Source organism: Emys orbicularis, chromosome 6, assembly GCF_028017835.1.
Source record: "Emys orbicularis isolate rEmyOrb1 chromosome 6, rEmyOrb1.hap1, whole genome shotgun sequence".
Taxonomy (NCBI): Eukaryota; Metazoa; Chordata; order Testudines; family Emydidae; genus Emys; species Emys orbicularis.
Genome location: NC_088688.1, coordinates 87,959,688 through 87,978,202, shown reverse-complemented (window position 1 = coordinate 87,978,202; position 18,515 = coordinate 87,959,688). Strand labels below are relative to the sequence as shown.

Below are 18,515 nucleotides of genomic sequence, written 5' to 3'. Positions count from 1 at the left end.
TCCGGCCCGGACGGGGGCGGCTCCTCTTCCACCCCCGCGGCTGCAGCCGCCGCGCTCCGAGTTTTCTTCACGGCCGGCGGCGCCGGGGCCGAGTGTCGCCGGGCCCCGGCCCAGTTCTTCCGCTTCATGGCGGCGGCGGCGCCGTTACGGGGGGTGCGAGGCAGCCGGGCTCATCCCCGCCGCGCTGAGCCGCTCGCCGGGGCTCGGGCTGCCTGAGGGGAGGGCCCCGAGCCAGCAGCGGCTGACGCTTCTCGGCCACCTCCCCGCAGCGGGGGTGCTCCGCGCCCCCTCCCTGCGCGTCTGATTGGGTGGGCGGGGTGTGACGTCATCGTGACCAGCTCGCGTCGGGTAAAGTGACGTCATATTGGTAAATGCTCATTACGGGTATGCTAGGGGCAAAGGGCTGTGTGACCCTCCCACGTGCCTGCATCCACCGTGTCCATATGGCTCCATGCACCTGCCTCCTGCACCAGCACACCCTGCTGTGTGCCGCTTCACCCTTCTACACATACATCCACACACAAACACCCCCTACATGTTGGTCTATATTATTTCTGTTATTGGGCTGCCCAGAGGCTCCAAAGCCATTGTGCCAAGCACCATACGCACATAATAAAAAGTTCCTTCACCTTCGTATATCCCCACACAGACCTCTATGCACCACCTTATGCTCCCTTATTGGGGTGACCATATTTCCCAAAGGCTGGGGCTGGCGTCGCTGCTCGCTCAAGCCCTACCTGCTTTCCGCATAAGCCCTGCCTCCTCCCAGCCCCCAGGGGGGGCTGGCATCTCCGCTCACCCTCCTGCTCGTTCCTCTGCACCCCACTTTTTGACAATAGTGGGCATTTGTCCTGTTTGCTCTTGCCAACTGATCAAGTTGGCAAGAACAAACCGGACAAATGCCCACTTTTGCCAAAAAAAGTCAGGATAGCCAGGACAGGGCTTAAAAAAGGGACTGTCCCAGCCAAAACAGGACATATAATCACCCTATCGCTTATACATATAAACATCACAGTACACACTGAAATACACCCTTTCCTTACACCATTGCATATACAACGTCCATGTACACCCATACATCTATTCCTTCCACCCCCATACAAGCCTACATACACCACAGATACGCCCTGCCCCATATAAAATATAACTTCACATATCTCTCACATGTCTTCACAGGTGCTGGAACTAGGGGTTATGGAGTTGGCTTGAAGTAGTTTCCATCATATATGGGGTTTACAGTTTGGTTCAATGGCTCTCAGTACCCCTGCTGCTATACAGATTGTTCCAGCACCACATACTTGTGACTTCATACACAGATATCCCCCCCACACCTATTCAGTCTCTCTATACTGCCCCATATGCACACCCATTCATGCCCAGCATGCCACACACACATTTTACCAGGGCTGGATTTAGGGGCAGGCAACCCATGCAACCGCGTGGGTGCTGGTCTTGAGGGGGGCTGGGCTCAAGGTGCTGTAAATTATTCAAAAGTATAACAAAGGGGGGGGGCAACGAAGACGCTTCTCGCTGGGGGCGCCATTTGGTCTAGGTCTGGCCCTTCATTTTACACATTCATATACCCACAACACACCCATGTAAGCTTTTTGGAATAGAGACTGCCTTTTCATTCTGTATTTGTACGGTACCTAGTACACTAGGGTCCTGGTCAATGAATGGGGTGCTACTACAATTCAAAGAAAGAAAGAAAGAAAGAAAGAAAGAAAGAAAGAAAGAAAGAAAGAAAGAAAGAAAGAAAGAAAGATTAATAATAACCTCTAATACATCCACACTCACATACAAAACCATTTTATCCTCTCTTCTTAGAGTGCCCTAGATAATGTTTTATGTTTATATAGCACTTTACATACCAAAGAATTCCAAATAGAGTCACAGACTACACATACTCTGGGGGCGGAGAGTGCCAGCCAACTGGCACACAGTTTATCACACAGCAATGTAGGGGAAGGAACTTGCTATTATGAAAAGAACATCTGTTTCTACATAAAATGGACTTTTTCAGAATAGAATATTTTAGATTTATTTTTAATTGTAATATACCTATTACCATACATTAAGAGTAAGCAATTCAATTCCATTTAATAATATTTTATTGGCATGAGAACCAAAACAAGTGTTGCCAAAGCATAAGGAAGGGACAAATTCCTCAGGTAGCTGTCAGAGGAAGGTATACTTTGCCCAGGATAAGGCTTCACAGTGTATGTGTGATATATTTTCCTGTCTCCATTTGTCATTTCTGTCCATTCTCAATCAAGAGACAGGCTGCTACGTACCGTGATGCCATCTCTGCTGTCTCTCTCCATTCTCCTAGGTTTAGACAGTTTTCTCTCATTGCTTTTACATTAAAACCTTTAATCATTTTTAGTGTTTTGAAGAAATATCTTTTTTGCACCCTATTGTATTTTGGACATTGTAGTAAATTTAAAATTAAATTTAAATTCACTGATGGAGTGTCCCTCCATCTCAGTCTCCTCTCCATCAGACTGGTTGCGCTGCATCTCTCTGGGTTTGAAGTCTATTTTGTGTCTTCCTGTTTCCACCTCTAGTTTATGATTAATGATTTTGTATTTGATAAAGCCTGCCTAAAGTTTGCACATTTTAGTATGCTGAGGTAGTCAGCTGGTGTGATAGTTCTGTGCAGGGATCTGAAGCAATGTAGCATGGTTGTTTTTGAGTTGTGCTTTCCAGAGACTTGTATATTGATGCTTTAGGTGTTGGCCTAGTGTCTTGCACATTCTTCAATTTTTGGAGAACTTGATTGCTCCACTGGTTGGAAAGTATAAAATTAAATTTTCCACAATAGACAGTGCAAGCAGCGACCCCAGTCTACCATAAAAGAAACCCCTACATAGCAGTGGTCCAGGCAAACAGATGGTTGACCAAGAAGATAGGCTTGGCTTCCTGTCCTAAAAGTAGGGTGACCAGATGTCCCAATTTTATAGGGACAGTCCCCATATTCAGGGCTTTTTCTTATATGGGCACCTATTACCCCCTACACTCTGTCCCGATTTTTCATATTTGCTGTCTGGTCACCCTACCTAAAAGCAAAAATACTCAGGGTCTCACAGACTGCCAGAGAGAGTGAACTAGAAATGCAACACACACTCTGCCTCCAGTCCCTAAGGCCCTATCTACACTGGGAATAAATGTAAGCATATTTGGTAGGCATTCAACGGAGGTGCAGCTCAGCTGTAATGGTATTAACATTTTAAGATGTAGTATAAAGAGCATAGGCATTTTTAGTACTTTCAGCTGATTCAGAAGATCAGAACAATGACCAATAAAACAACTCTCTCAAATAGCAGTTTTCCAGGGAATGTTTGCTTATTATCTTCCCTTGTCTTCAACAGCATTTTCTGTTTGCTCTCCATGCCTTGCTGCTGTGGGTTTAGGCAGGGACACTCACTATATTATATACATTGTATATTTTCTAATTCCCTTCAGGCAATAATTCTTATAACAACTGGTAGAAGGAGTTCACTATCAGATCTTTTATAAAAACAATACTAGGTCTTCCAGTCTAACTGCAGTCCCTGGTGAGTTTGGTCCATTATGTGTAATGGCATGTCTACCTTAAAAGATTATGGTAATATCATGGGAGGGTTGAACTGGCAGGTTTATGAGCTCATTTAAAATTGCTAGCAAAGCCATAATCAGATCCTGATTTATGGGCCTGATCCTACAAACACTTACACACATGATTTGACTGCAGTGGGATGACTCAGGTATGGGGGACTTATTCTGCTGCTCTTATTCCTTGAATAATACCACTAGTTTTAATGAGCCTACCTTCAGCGTAAGGTACTAGTCAGTGTAAGCAAGGGCATCAGAAGTGAGCTTGGCGAGGGTTGAGGATACTCAGGATCTTTTAGAATTGGGCCCAAAGTGAAGAAAGCTTCCTCTGTGATTCTTGCAGCATGCAGCTGAGAGTAAAGGCCACACTTTGTTGATCGGGAGTTGCAGCTATCTTCTGCCTACTACCTCATCATTAAGTGAACCTCTTTCTAAAAAGAGAGACTTTCAAATATATCTCTATTTTCAACAAATAATGTTTAAAAATTGTGGTTTTAAAATTTAAATTTTGAAAACGAAGACTCAACATAGTTGAAAATAGTTATTTTTCCATGCATGCTTCTTGTCCTCTGTGGTACTTTGAAATAAATCTGTCATTTAAAATGGCTAAAAAAAATAAAACAGAAGTGCAGTGTAACACAGTAGCTGCCAAATAAGCACTCAGTGGTGGCCAGAGGTGTCTCCACAGTGCCCTCCTCTGTTTTTCTCTTCTTCAGGGCTCCTGAAACCAACTCCACACTGTCTTTGTAATCCGATCACATCCCATCTTGGGGTCTGATTTTTATTAACAAAAAGTTCCAGAAAAGCAAACACAAAACCAAAATCTTCCACCCATCCTTAAACTGGGCTCCATCCAGCCTTAAGATGGGCACAACCCCTCCTCCCTGAGGTGCTGTCCCTTCCTACTGTTTGAGCCCCTGCAGAGAATGCAGGGCCTGGGTGCCTTCTTTGCCTTTTCCCAAAGGAAAAACAAAACTTACAGCTGGATCTTCTTACCTAGCCCCAACTCCCACCTTTAGGAACCACTAGAGGAGACCCTCTCTCCCTACAACTTCAATGCAATCCTTCCCCCTTCGAGCTCTGTCCTTACCGAGCCATCGTTAGACTCTTTATAGCACAGGTGTTGTCCCACCCCCTTAATTGGCTCAACTAGGAGCATCTCTTCAGGCACAGGGGCAATGGACTGCTTTAATCACAGGGGCTAGCCACCCTGTGACATATGGTTAGACAATTTAAGTGCAGTTTTTGAAAAGCAGAGCCTTTTCCCCCCTCCCATCTGATGGACTATGGAACCTTTTTCTGAGTGTATTCTGCCATCTGCTGGGTATGAGGTGACTGTCTCCTGCTGTTTTTTTCACTATTCACTGTCTGAGTTTTTTAAATTAATGTTGAACTAGTACAAGACATAAACGTATGATCAGATTTTGTACATTTCACATTACTAACATGGGCCCCAGTCTTGCCATTCATTGGTCGCTATAATGAGAGAATTTTGCTTTGAGTGTTCTGAAATACCTTGCAACTTCTTAATAGAGGCTTACAGAAAAGCCTCGGAAGGGGGTTGAAAATGCCGTAAAACTCACTTCTCCCAATTGATACAATTAAGGTGGTGATAGTATTAGGACACTTTGGTTTGCATAAAACAATAATTAGTTTTAAGATTATGGATCTAATTAAGTAGAAACTGATAGTTTAAATTTAGAAAATACAACATGGCTGGGCAAAATGGCAGAGACAAGGATAATAGTTTAAATTTAGGTAGTGGAAAGTTCTAGCAAACAAGATGGCGTCAGAGGGAGGTGCTTAAAAACATCTAGAATCCAAGATGCCGTCAGAGGGAGGAGCTTAAAAACATCTAGAATCCAAGATGGCTTCAGAGGGAGGAGCTTTCCTACCCAAGAATAGGTATGACGTCATGCGGAGGAGCTGGAAAAAGCTAGCAGCTGATTGGCTGAGAGGAGCTGACCTTGAGAGAGCAACCAGTATATAAGGCTGACAGCAAGTCTGTAGTGGATTAGGTGTAGCATGCTTTCAACTAACAGGTTGAAAAGAAGTGGGTTTGAGGCTTTGCTTAAGAATGGAAGTTGCCTGAAAAGAAGAACTGAACATCCTGAAAAGCAGCTACTTGACAAAGCAGCAGCAGAATTCTAAGGTTGCCGTGGCAATGAACAACTGCCTGCTAGCAGCTACCTTGCCAGCAGCAACCGCCACTGCATCTGTGGCCTGACAGAGCGACAGCGCAGCTGTGGAGCCCATAGTTCAGGAAATCAGACAGAGCAGAAGGACCAATTAGATGAGTCAGAGGGAAACTTTTGAATAAGAAGTGTAAGTCTGATCTTCTTTATATCTATAATTTAAGAGTGTATGGCTGTGTCTGTAAATAAAGCTGGATGCCTGCGTCTTGAGTGAGATCTCCCCTACCCATCTTGTAGCCAATTGGCCAGCATTTACAGAATGTTTAATGTTAAGAGTCAATGTTGATGTTAAGTAAATGTTTTATTTTTATTTTGTGAATACTGTAATGGTTTTTCTTATGGGTATATAGAGGTTGCGTATACCACATTGTATTAAGTATGGAGTTAAATTGTATCACTAAAAGCCCTTGTGTATATGGGAATATCTATGTGCATGTTACATGGAAGCTACTGTATTCTTTGTGTGGGGTGTCAAATATTGTAAGCAGTCTGTGTCTTTATTTCCCTGTGCTGCTTTAATTATAAGATGTTTTAAATGTAATTTTATTGCATTTTTACTATGTTCTAGATAATCTGTCTTGCTTCATTAAATACATTGTAACCACTTATTTCCTTTAAATAAATAAATAAATAAATAAATAATTCTTTTGTTTTTGAAGAATTACTGCTTGTGTGTTCATCCTTGAGCGGAAGGCTGTATCTGTGTCCTTTCAGGGGTTAGCAAGACTAGCTTGCTCTGAGGCGCCCTCTGCAGGTCAGACACAAGCCCCTTGGTAACACCCTGGCATTTCCTTTAGGGCGGGCCACAGTCTTGCTACCCTTTGGTTAAATGAAAAGTGCCATTGTAGGCTAACATCATTGGCATCTAAAATTTTAGGGTAACAGCATGGGCAGATTGCTATGCCTGCACAGAGCTCCAATGAAGTCAGTGAGACTCTGTGTGGATGCAGTTGGTCACTCACACACACACAAAATGTAGAATTGAAGCTTGAATTAGTTCTTTCAGTCCTACTCTTATTGTCTTTTTTTTTCATACTATTTTAGAATTTCTGTACTAGTTTAGAGTTTTTAAATATCAAAGGTTTGAATTAATAAGTCTTTTTTTCACAAGGCAGCATGCTGACTCTATGGTTATGCTGTGCTCTACCATGTAAGGGTTTGATTTCTGACTCAAGTTCCTTACCCGCCAGGCCAGCAGGAGGTAGAAGTACTTTGCATCCCTCTGTAAGGATGAAACTAGCTGGTTAAGAGCAAGGATTATGGGTTCCAAAAGTAAAATTGTCACCTTTTCAAACTAAATTTTAGCCCCATCATTGCACGTCCCAACAACTCACAACTTTATCCTAAGCTGTATGGACTTCCTTCTCTTTCTGATGGTTGTTTTCTCTCCTTGGTCTCTAGTTCTCATCTGGTAGCTCTCTGGCTCCTCATGTCAGTTCCAACTTCTCACATCATTTGCCTGTTTTCATTACTCCTCTGTCCTCCGTCTGCAATCTCTCTCCTTCATTCTCATACCATCACTCTTGGATTCCTCCAAGCAAGCAGGATATCAATCAAAAGACACGGAGGCACAGCAGAAGCAGACTAGCAATGTGAGGGAAGTGTGGTAGCACTCCTGTAATGTTGGGAGAATTGGAAGGTGGTGTCTAGTGGAGGAAGTTTATAATTTTGGGAAATGGGATGGAGACTGGGAGACCAGGTAACCCATTTAAAAACCAGGGAGGTGACAACCTTATTCAAAGGCAGTCTCATTCAGCTTTCTGCACTTATATGAAAGAATGTTCTTTAAGCACAAATGAAGAATTTAGACCTGGTGGGTTGAGGTAATTTATGGGACCAATTTCTGTTCTTGAGAGAGACAAGCTTTCATGCTGCACAGAGCTCTTCTGCAGGTCTGGGAAAGGACTAAGGCCATGTCTACATTAGCACTTACGTTGGCAAAACTTTTGCTGCTCAGGGGTGTGACATAAATTTTGCCAGCATAAACATTCATGTGCACAGTGCTACGTGGGCAGGAGACGCTCTCCTGCTGATATAGCCACTGCCACTCATTGAGCTGGTTTTATTATGTTGATGGAGAGCTCTCTCCCATCAGCCTAATGCGGCTACATGAGCACTCTTATAATGGTACGGCTGTGCAGCTGTAAGCTTGTAAGTGTAGGCAGAGCATCACAGCTAAACACAAGATAGAACTAACATACCATTCAAGGTGAAATGGCCTGTTAACACCCATGTAGTCACAGATCTGTTGGGACTGGACCACAGGGGATGGATCACTTGATAATTGCCCTGTTCTGTTAATTCCCATTGAAGCATCTGGCATTGGCCACTGTTGGAAGACTGGATACTGGGCTAGATGGACCATTGGTCTGACCCAGTATGGCCGTTCTTATATTCTTTTGACAAAAAGGGGGTTAGTGGGTTACAGAGTGTTGTAATAAGCCATAAATCCAGTGTCTTTATTAAGCCATGATTTTTAGTATCTAGCAAAGTTATGAATTTAAACTCTCAGGCTCATCCTTTGAAAGTGTTGTGCAGATTTCCTGTGAGGATGAGGACTGAGAGGTCAGATATAGAGTGACTGCACTGTTAAAAGTGTTCACCCACAGGTGACATGGTGCTTTGTCTTTTATTATTTTCCTGTGTGAGTTCATTCGAGAGTGTACTGATTATCTGGTTTCACCCACATAGTTGTTATTGGGACATTTAGTGCACTGGATGAGGTACACCACCATAGTTGTGATAGGCACATGTAGGACCTGTGGATCTTGAAAGGTGTGTTGTGGGGGATGTTGATCATAGTAGCAGTGGAAAAATATTTGCAGGCTTTGCATCTGTTGTTCTGGCAGGGTCTGGTGTTGCTTTGAGTTGTTGTGTCCTGGTCCGTTGGGGGCTTGCTTCTGATAATGAGCTTGGAGAGGTTGGGGGGTTGTTAACAGGGGTATTAAAGGGCCACTTTGCCTTAAATGGTGCACTTAAAATATGCACTATTTATCCTAAACTATCTGTTCAATCTTGTATTTAGCTGTGACACTCTTCGTACCTTTCCCAGACCTGAAGCAGAGCTCTGTGTAGCTCAAAAGTTTGATACAGAAGATACTATGATCATGAGGTGGTTTTCCCAAGGTGAGGCTCATCCATTGCAGTCCAGGTGTGCTGACCCCTGAGATTCCCCCAATTGCAGGAAACTCAACTGCATAACTTGTAGTAGTGGGAGACTGCATATGCGCTTTCCCCTGAGAAAATAATAAACAGAATTTGGTTCAATAAGAGATATAGTAATTCCTCACTTAAAGTCATCCTGGTTAACGTTGTTTGGTTGTTACGTTGCTGATCAATTAGGGAACATGCTCATTTAAAATTGTGCAATGCTCCCTTATAACGTTGTTTGGCAGCCGCCTGCTTTGTCCACTGCTTGCAGGAAGAGCAGCCTGTTGGAGCTAGCTGGTGGGGGCTTGGATCCAGGGTGGACTGCCAGCCCCCGTATCAGCTCCCCACTCCCCTAAGTTCCCTGTGCGGCAGCCGCCCAACAGGCTATCAATTGCTGGCAGTTCAGCTGTCCCTCCCCCCACTGCCATGTGCTGCTCCTGCCCTCTGCCTTGGAGCTGCTCTCCGGAGCCTCCTGCTTGCTGTGCGGGGGGGGGGGCAGAAGGGGGCTAACGTCAGGGTGTCCCCCTCCCCCCGCTCCTGCACCCCACTTACCCCCATCTCCATAGAGCAGGGGGGAGACATGACAGGGGTCAGGACGGAGGGAGCTTGCTGGCAGGAGCTGCTGTCTCAACTTGCTGATCTATTTAAAAAGGCAGTGTACTTAGAGTGGGGTGAGCGTACTTAAAGGGGCAATGTCTATCTCTTTCTCTCACACACGGTGTGTCTCTCTGACTCTGTCTGCCATACTGTCCCCCCTCCCTCCATTCGTGCTGCCTTGTAGAGTGTGAGGCTACATTAAGAACGTGTTAACCCTTGAGGGCTCAGCCGATTGCTAGTTCATCATTTAGCAGTAAGGCATTCCCTGACTATATATATATAGTCTTTTGTCTGGTGAAAAAAATTTACCTGGAACCTAACCCCCCCTATTTACATTAATTCTTATGGGGAAATTGGATTCACTTAACATTGTTTTGCTTAAAGTCTCATTTTTCAGGAACATAACTACAATGTTAAGGGAAGAGTTACTGTATTACTTCACCCACCTTGTCTGTCTAATATCCTGGGACCAACATAGCTACAACAACAGTGCATATAGAATATAGGTTTCTAATTGATTGCACTCATGAATCATGTAATTAGATGTGTAAATGCTGTCATGTTCCTCTGCATTTGACTTCAGGCACAAAATTTATTAGATGCTTGATTAAGGCCTCTTTTAAGATGTCCCCCTCATAGACAAAGATGTCTATGGCCTGGTCCACACTAACCCCCCACTTCAAACTAAGATACGCAACTTCAGCTACGTTAATAACGTAGCTGAAGTCGAAGTACCTTAGTTCGAACTTACAGCGGGTCCAGACGCGGCAGGCAGGCTCCCCCGTCGACTCCGCGTACTCCTCTTGCGGAGCAGGAGTACCGGCGTCGACGGCGAGCACTTCCGGGATTGATCCCAGAAGATCGATTGCTTACCGCCAGACCCGGAGGTAAGTATAGACGTACCCTATGACACCATAATAATGATTACTAGCATGCTGAACTTTAATACTGCTGTTAAACCTATGGTTCTTTATTCTGAAGGCCAAACAAACGCTGTTAATGGCATTTGATTTCTTACAGAAATTGAATTTGTGCCACTGCACTGAAATTAACAAAAAATGGTTGGTTCTTGGTGAACTGGATTGCTCGGGACATTAATAATGGGATGTTAAGCCAGTCAACCCTCAGTCACTGTTTGGAATCTGGCCTATTTCAATAGTGACAAAAATTTATTTGATGGCTGTTTGGTAGTTATTCTTTTTAGTTGAAACCAGTTTGGTAGTTGCAGTTCAGTTTCTAGTAAACTAGTGTCTACTTAACAACCACTGAACTTGGCCCTCGCTGATTACTTTGGTGTAGTCTCAGTAGAGAGGCAAAGGACTGAACGGACACGGAGACTGACTTAAAGATGATCCTTCCAAATCAGGATTAAAGGACACCGATGAGATAATGTGGGGAATTCGACATTGTTATAGCCAGCTGTACCATAATTGTAAGGATTAATTTCAATCTCCAGTGCTATCAAACTAGCATATTTTACAAACAGTAAACCCACTTTAAAGGGACACTGTCAGCTTAGTTGTAGTTCAATTTTAAACTTTTGTAAAAACAGTGAAACTTAAGACCAATAGAAATGTTTTCAGAATTCTTTTTTAAAGAATTATTGAAAGCACCTGTTACAAGAACCCCCTCAAAATTTCCCTTCATTGTTTGCAAACCAAAACATTACAGTTCTAAGAACCTGAAAGTGAAAATAAATATAAAGAAAAGTGAAACTACATTCAGTTTCATTGAATGATGATGCCAAAAGAAAATAGAGGGCATAAATGGTGACTAGGAAACTGGATATTTAACATTCCTTCTCTTTTAATAATCTAAAGTATCAGGCAAAGATAGGCAGAAGTGTGTTTGATTAGCAAATATGGGATCTAATTCCTGCGTCTGCAACAGCTGCTTTTAGATGTTCTGGGACTGTGAAGCATCTGGAAACCCAATAGTAGAATCCCTGGGTGGCACAGAACGAAAGAAACACCCTCTCCCGGCTGGGTGTAGGAAACATTGCCAAGGACAAGGGAGTTTGAGTTCCAGCCTGGTGATCCCCTTGTTGCCAGGATGGCTCCTGAGACTGTGGGGACATTTTACACTGAGTGCCAGATAGGCCCCTGGATAGCTCTAGGATCAAAGGAGCTCAAATTTAGTGCATAATCACCCTTGCTTCTCCTGTAGCAAGTTCAGCTTGGCTAGAAGAGTGATTCAAGGACAAGATTTTCAAATTGACAGTATCTCTTTAAACATTTGAACTAGTTACTATAAACAATGGTAATTGAAAACAAACAAACAAAAACCCTCACATCCTAGGAGATGAAATCCTATTGTGGCTATTGGGTTGCTCATTAATCATTATTTTTTTTAATGTAAGCTTTGCATTTTCAGTCACTGAACATTTTGTTTAATTTCAAACATATTTTAATGGACAGAACTCTGAAGAGTTTATTCTGGGACTGACAACAACCTTAATGGATGCAGGAGCAGGCCATGCTTTGTACAACTGCATTTTGTTTTGGAGGCTTAAATCTACAGAGAGATTTTGCATGTGACATGTAAGATATGCACGAACAGGAGCAATTTACAGCAGAGAACAAGGTTCAGAAATTGCAGGGGAGAATGAGCACATGCTCATCCATAAATAATTTGCAGTTTCATTTTTAAATAGGTAAAACATGGTTCATAGATGAAAAAGGACATGATCTATACGAATGAAAGCAATGGATTCTGAAAATAAGCAGACATTGTAGGAAGATTCTAAACATCCATCTGATAAATGCTATTCTGCTACTACCTCTGCTGCTTTGATTAAAATAACCAGCAATATTTTTGCAAGGACCTCCTGCTGCACGTACTAATGGAGATTTTGCCCTGTTAAAGGGAATACTATTATTCAATTTAGAGCCTAAATTTAACCTATTTTAAAACTGACAATCTGATTGGGAATACATTTAAAACTCATCACTGCCTTGTTTTTAAAAAGCTACCATTTAGATGTGGCAAACCAGAAAAAAAAAGTAATTGCAAACAATGGAGCTTGTAATTCAAACATTTATTTAGAACTATAGAAACATGTTTTGGTGTGCCTCTTTAAAGCCAAATACAGGAACAGGCATAATCTTGTGTCAGCTTCCTGTTGTTCACACTTGCTTTTTTGATAGTTTATTTCATGAAATTCACATAATGCTGAAAGTTTCAAGCCACCAGTGAAAAAAATATATGACCTACTGAATGGCAAAAACTCCAAGCTTTTCCTTCTGAACAAAGTGATATATTAGAGTTTTGTTTTCAAGTAGCTTAATGCTTCATATTGAATCAAGATTTTTAAATTGTATTAGCAAGAATTTTTTGAGACAGAAAAGAGCAAATAGGAATTATTTTGTGGAAAGGCAGGTTATATCTTAATTATTGCTTTCTTCTATATGTTGCAAGTGTGACTTCATCTGCATCTTCAGCACAATGCAATTTACTTTGTGCTTTGAGATCCAGTATGTATTATCAGCTGTTATATAAGAACATAAAACATGACATCCATGGCAATTCTCTGGAGTATTTTTTGTCTTCTTGTATCAAGTTTAATTTGTAATCTGTTTTTTCTGGCAAGTCAAATGTCAATAATTTGATGTTTGTTTGTGAAATTTACCGTTTTAACTCCTGCAAGCTGCAAAACTGTGCTAATGGGAGCATGATCCAACCTATTTTTATCAAGGTGCACAAAGTGGACTTTGCTACCTGGAACAGAATGAGAATAAAAATGGTAATAGTTGCATAAAATACTGCTTTATTATAACAGCTAATTGGATTAAGGAAGCATCCTGATTTTCCAGCAATTTGTCTAAAACTGTGCACTAACTACATGAATTTACATAACATTCTGTTTTTTAATCACAGCATGTATATTTTTATCATTTAAAAAAAATATTACAGCAACAAGGCATGACAAGGTAAGTGGTTGAATTAGACCTGTACTTTTCTGCTTCCTAGTACCTCAAGAGAATGATGTTATCATGATAACCACCATTCATGTTTTGTTGCTTTCTTAAAAACACATCAAATAAAATACCTAGAATCCAATGTAATGGCAGAGTATAGACTGATGCCAAGATGTCAACAAGCAAAACTTAGGCCCAATCCTTTTCCTACTGAAGTCAAAGGCAAAACTCTCACTGGCTTCAACAGGAACAGTTCAGGTCTTTGTAGGAGGGGGAACTATGCAATGACACTTACAGACTTTATTTACATAGCAGAACCATAAACAAGCACAGACTATATTTCTCTTTGGGAATCCTCATGGCTCTACCAGGGAAGAAGAGGACTCTCGGAAGTGTAATAAGAAACAGCTGGGGGAGGGGAAGATTATTTTAAAATAAAACAAATATGCTTACCTGGGCCTAAAATCAAAGTCCCCCCCTGTTGAGCTGGATCTCCCTGAAAATCAAAAGTAGGGCCAGTCATTGCTCTCCACATACTTCTGATACTTCCTGACAGCAAGTTTGATTTCACATGTGGGCTCTGCACTAAAACATCAGAGGATATCTTACAACAAAATACATTTTATCTAAAATAGATTAAAATATTACTAGATAATTTCATCAGTGTCATAACAGAAATCTAGATAACAAAATATTATTACCTAGACATATACATTACTTTACAGCTGTTAAAACAGACACACACAAAAAGATCAGAAGATGGCCATACTGGGTCAGACCAGTGGTCCATCTAGCCCAGTATACTGTCTTCTGGTAGTGGCTAATGCCAGATGCTTCAAAGGGAATGAAAAGAACAGGGCAATTATCAAGCGATCCATCCCCTATCATCCAGTCCCAGCGTCTGGCAGTCAGAGACTAGTCTACTGTATAAAGGAAGTCAACTCTATTATAATAAGGTCCTGATTCGGATCTCATTTGCACCTATGTAAATCAGATGTAACCACCAATGTTAATGAAGTTACACCCATGCAAAAATAGGGTGAGATCAAAATCAGGCAATTAGAGTCTGTATTTCCCCATTATTGGATATATTACTAAGAATAGACATATCAATGGATTTAACAGGCTCATTTCTCTTCTGTCTTAAAACTAATAATCTATAGCAGGGATCGGCAACCTTTGACATGCGGCCTGTCAGGGAAATCCGCTGGCGGGCCGGGCCGGTTTGTTTACCTGCAGCGTCTGCAGGTTCAGCCGATTGCAGCTCCCACTGGCCACGGTTGGCCGTTCCAGGCCAATAGGGACTGCAGGAAGTGGCGGCCAGCACATCCCTCAGCCCATGCCACTTCCCGCAGCCCCCATTGGCCTGGAATGGCCAACCGTGGCCAGCGGGAGCTGCGATCAGCCGAACCTGCGGACGCTGCAGTAAACAAACCGTTCCGGCCTGCCAGCGGATTTCCTTGACAGGCCATGTGCCAAAGGTTGCCAATTCCTGATCTATAGACTGCTCTATTGATGTTGGACCTCATGTTTCCTGCAGGCTTCCAGCCTTCTCTGCTTTTATGTAAACTCCTGGCATTTTAAACGTAATGCACTAGATTAATCAGATCTTAAACGAGGGCTTCATCCTGCACCACTGAACTCAATGAGAGCAGGATCAAGCCCATAGTGAGCCTCTCCCAATGACCGGAAAGCTCCTTTAGAATAATGCAGTAAAACGGTCGGCATTGTTGTTGTAGAGTAGCACACTAGCATGTACATTAATCTATTATTGTTATGCCGACAGAGCATTTTAAATGAAGTTTTCTGTGAAAGAAATCAAGGGAAGAACATGGTTCCTACCTGATGTTGTGGCTGCTTCACCTTTTTTCATGCCAAGTATTTTATAAATCTCCCTCTCTGGATCGACATAGATTTCATGGGGATACCCTGTCAAACTACAAAACGGCTACAAGATACGTACGTACATAAAATAATTATATTAAATTTGAATGTTTAGTAAAAAAATATGAAAAATACTGATTTTGAAACCCTCTGAATTCTTCATATTAAGCCCAACCAACACTAAGGGCCAAATCGTGAAGTTCTGACTCAAACAAAACTTCCACTGAAATCAGTGGGAGTTTTGCCTGAACAAAATTTGCAGGATTTGAACGTAAGATTTCCCCCACTATACTACAATTAGAATTGCTTCATGAAAAGTAATAAGGGCCTGTTTTTAAGGTGAGCAACGACAGCTCCACTTGAAGTCAATTAAAATCACTGACTCGGAAATCCAACCCCTAATTAACTAGATGAACTTGTTACAAGCATAATACAATATATCATTTACCTCACTGAGTATTTTATTTACCTTAATGTGATGGTGAGATGACTGTCCAATAACTATCAGTCTCACTTTTGCATCCTAGAAAAAAAATACAGAATATAGATATAAAAACTATTAATAAGGAGTGAATTTTTTTATGCATATCAGCAAAACAATAATAGAAATATCTGTATTTTAGCTTAATGATCTGGGGGCACAGGATACAAAAGGTATTAGTTATTCTACATGTAAAATTTGACTATTTCTCAATATCAAAAACCTATATTAATTAACAGGGCTACATTTCCATTAATTTTTTAAAAAGTAATGTTGGTAGGCAGCTTTTTTTTAACCTACAGATGAATATCTGTTTTATTTTCTGTTGCATGTATAGGATTAAATTTTCATCTGGCTTCAAAACTGCTTACAATTTTTTACTTGCAAAACTTCACACTCACATGTCTGCATCTGAAAAATTGTATTTGCACCTGTATTATTTGCATATTAGAGTGTCTAACTGATTTGCATGCACAAATACACATTTCTGTATGCAAAATACATTCACATTCACTGTTAGGTACATTTTTTGGAGGTGTAACATCAGGAATTGTGTCTAAAACCTTGGCCCATAGTGTTAATTAATTTAGACTCCTTTCACTCAGCAATGCATTCAAACAAATCGCTCATGGAACTAAGGGTTATTAATATCCTCTACCACTGTACTCCTTCCATAAACAATTTGAATAACTTAGCTGGTTGACAAAACAAGTCATCCCATAGATGATGACGTAATTATTCCTGAAAATACAGAAGAATATAATTCTGTTATTTTTATCTGAGCAGCTAGTTTTTTTAAAAAAATCCTATTAAATATGATTAATTCAGCGCTTTAGCAAAAACCTGCTTATGTCCAAAGGGAAAGTGCACCCCCTCTCACTTTAAAAGTCCTCAAGGTCCTGCTCCATCTGGAGTTCGTTGTCCCTGAGGATCTCAGCCTTTCTCACCAGCCATATGCTGATGCTGGGAGCAAAATGTGACATAGCTTCAATCAGCAGAATAGAAAGAGGCAGACTGAGCTTTTTAATTTAGCAGGCGAATCGCCATCGTATGCCCTACTCACCAACGGGAACTGGGTACTTAGTTCTTTAGGAAAGCAGAAAAACCCCAAACAACAAGATGTAATGCTGTATGGTACAACAACAAATTCCTTCTAAATTCTCACGGGCAGGTATAACAGAGCAATTGTTGCAGCAATGTGTGAAGACGCTACTCGCTTCCCCATGGGCTTCCGGTCATCAAACGTCATGTAAGGAATTACAGATGCGGGTGAACCCTACTACTCCTGTCTCCCCAAACACACGCGAACACAGACAGGTTAAGGGCATCTGACTTACTTGTAACAAATTCTTGGGAATTTTTGCCAGATCTTCTACATATTCTTTGCAGGTGTAACATAAGAAATGCTGAAAAGGTAACATAGCCAGGAGGAGATATCAGAAACCAACACAATCGCGTGGCAATGAAGCAACAAGGGACTTCAGACAGAACCCAGAGACCTCGGTTGGGAGGGTGTGTTTAGAAACTGGAGGTAGAAAGGAGTAGCGCTTATTAAAGAGACCCAGCTGCCAAATTCGGATGGGGATCCAAGTTTTATCAAAGTTTGAGGGCGCTGGGATCTTGGTGTGGGCTCTCGCTAATAGGCATTGGGGTCACTAGGACAATCAGAGAGGGCCAGTGCTTCTCAGCTGGGGAATCGGTCTTATTTCAACAAGCACTTGAAATCAAAGTTCTCTCCCCCTCCCTCATCGTGGAGTGAAAAGCGCGTGTCAATTTCACAAACAGCTCGGGGGGACCCGTGCAAACAGGGTGCTTGTTGCGCAATGTGTTCGCTTGTCTCGCCACCCGTCCCAGCCCATTTTAAGGACCCTTTCGCGTGAGGGAGCAAGTTATTAAACAGCGGTGTCCCGCTACGCAAGAGCCGCTTGCACAAGCGGGTGGGACGACACAAAAAGCGGCTCCCCCCTCACCCGCACGAACACCACGATGGCTCTGTGCTCCCGGAACAGGGCCCCGAACGGGATCCTCTGCCCGTCTCCGTCCACCAGCAGGCGCCGGGCGGTGTCTCGCAGCTCACCCGGCTCCTGGTCGCTGAGCCGCGCTTGATCTCGGCTAGCGATTTGCTGTGTGATCGGGGCTGCTGGGAGATTCACCATGGCGGGGTTTGCTCTCTGCTGCTGGCTGGGCCGGGCCCCGGAAAGAAGCAGCGGAAGGGCAGGCAGCGGCAGAGGAGGCTGTGAGATGACGTGCCCATGCTGGTGGGAGGGCATCATCTCGCTTTCCTTTCTGGAGCAGATCCACTTCCAAGCGCAGCAGGGTCAGCTGCTAAACACTCCACACCAGCAGTCGCTTCACTTCATTTGAGGAGGAGTTGAAGAGGCTGGTGCCTAAAAAGATGCTTCCCAGAAATCTCTGCACCTAAAAGAGATTAGAAATGCTTTGTTACCCTTACAATGAAAAAACACGACAGGCTTCTCCAGCAGCATCCGCCAAATGCTGCACTCCTACTATTATTTTAAACTGCAGGGTTTGGGATCTTTACTACAGGATACTACTACAGAATTTTTAAAAGGGAAGTGAGCAAACTTGAGAACTTCCGTTTTTTTATCATAGAATATCAGGGTTGGAAGGCACCTCAGGAGGACATCTAGTTTTATAGTACATATAGACCTGTAAAAAAATCCAGTCAGCTACCTT

The 18,515-nt window shown here is 42.5% G+C and overlaps 1 protein-coding gene and 1 non-coding gene across 2 annotated transcripts; one reads left to right on the top strand and one right to left on the bottom strand.

Annotated features, from left to right (window-relative positions):
* The first annotated feature begins 8,868 nt into the window (after positions 1-8,868).
* Positions 8,869-9,028, top strand: LOC135880741 (U1 spliceosomal RNA). Its single transcript, XR_010561517.1, has one exon. It is a non-coding gene; the product is annotated as a U1 spliceosomal RNA (small nuclear RNA).
* A 3,567-nt stretch (positions 9,029-12,595) lies between these two features.
* On the bottom strand, positions 12,596-18,091 carry PRXL2C (peroxiredoxin like 2C). Its single transcript, XM_065406834.1, has 6 exons — positions 17,789-18,091; positions 17,156-17,224; positions 15,807-15,860; positions 15,296-15,401; positions 13,907-14,038; positions 12,596-13,253 (listed from the first exon to the last, which is right to left on the bottom strand). The coding sequence occupies exons 1-6, from the start codon at positions 18,089-18,091 to the stop codon at positions 13,126-13,128; spliced, it is 792 nt and encodes a 263-aa protein (XP_065262906.1). The 3' UTR covers positions 12,596-13,125.
* Positions 18,092-18,515: the final 424 nt, after the last annotated feature.

Bases quoted from the DNA above. Each gene is read 5' to 3' on its own strand.
- PRXL2C (XM_065406834.1), bottom strand. From the start codon at position 18,091: ATGATGCCCTCCCACCAGCATGGGCACGTCATCTCACAGCCTCCTCTG. The intron at 17,225-17,788 runs GTGAGGGGGGAG...TTACCTTTTCAG, and splicing joins CCATCGTGGTGTTCGTGCGG to CATTTCTTATGTTACACCTG. The intron at 15,402-15,806 runs GTAAATAAAATA...CGTATCTTGTAG, and splicing joins CATCTCACCATCACATTAAG to CCGTTTTGTAGTTTGACAGG.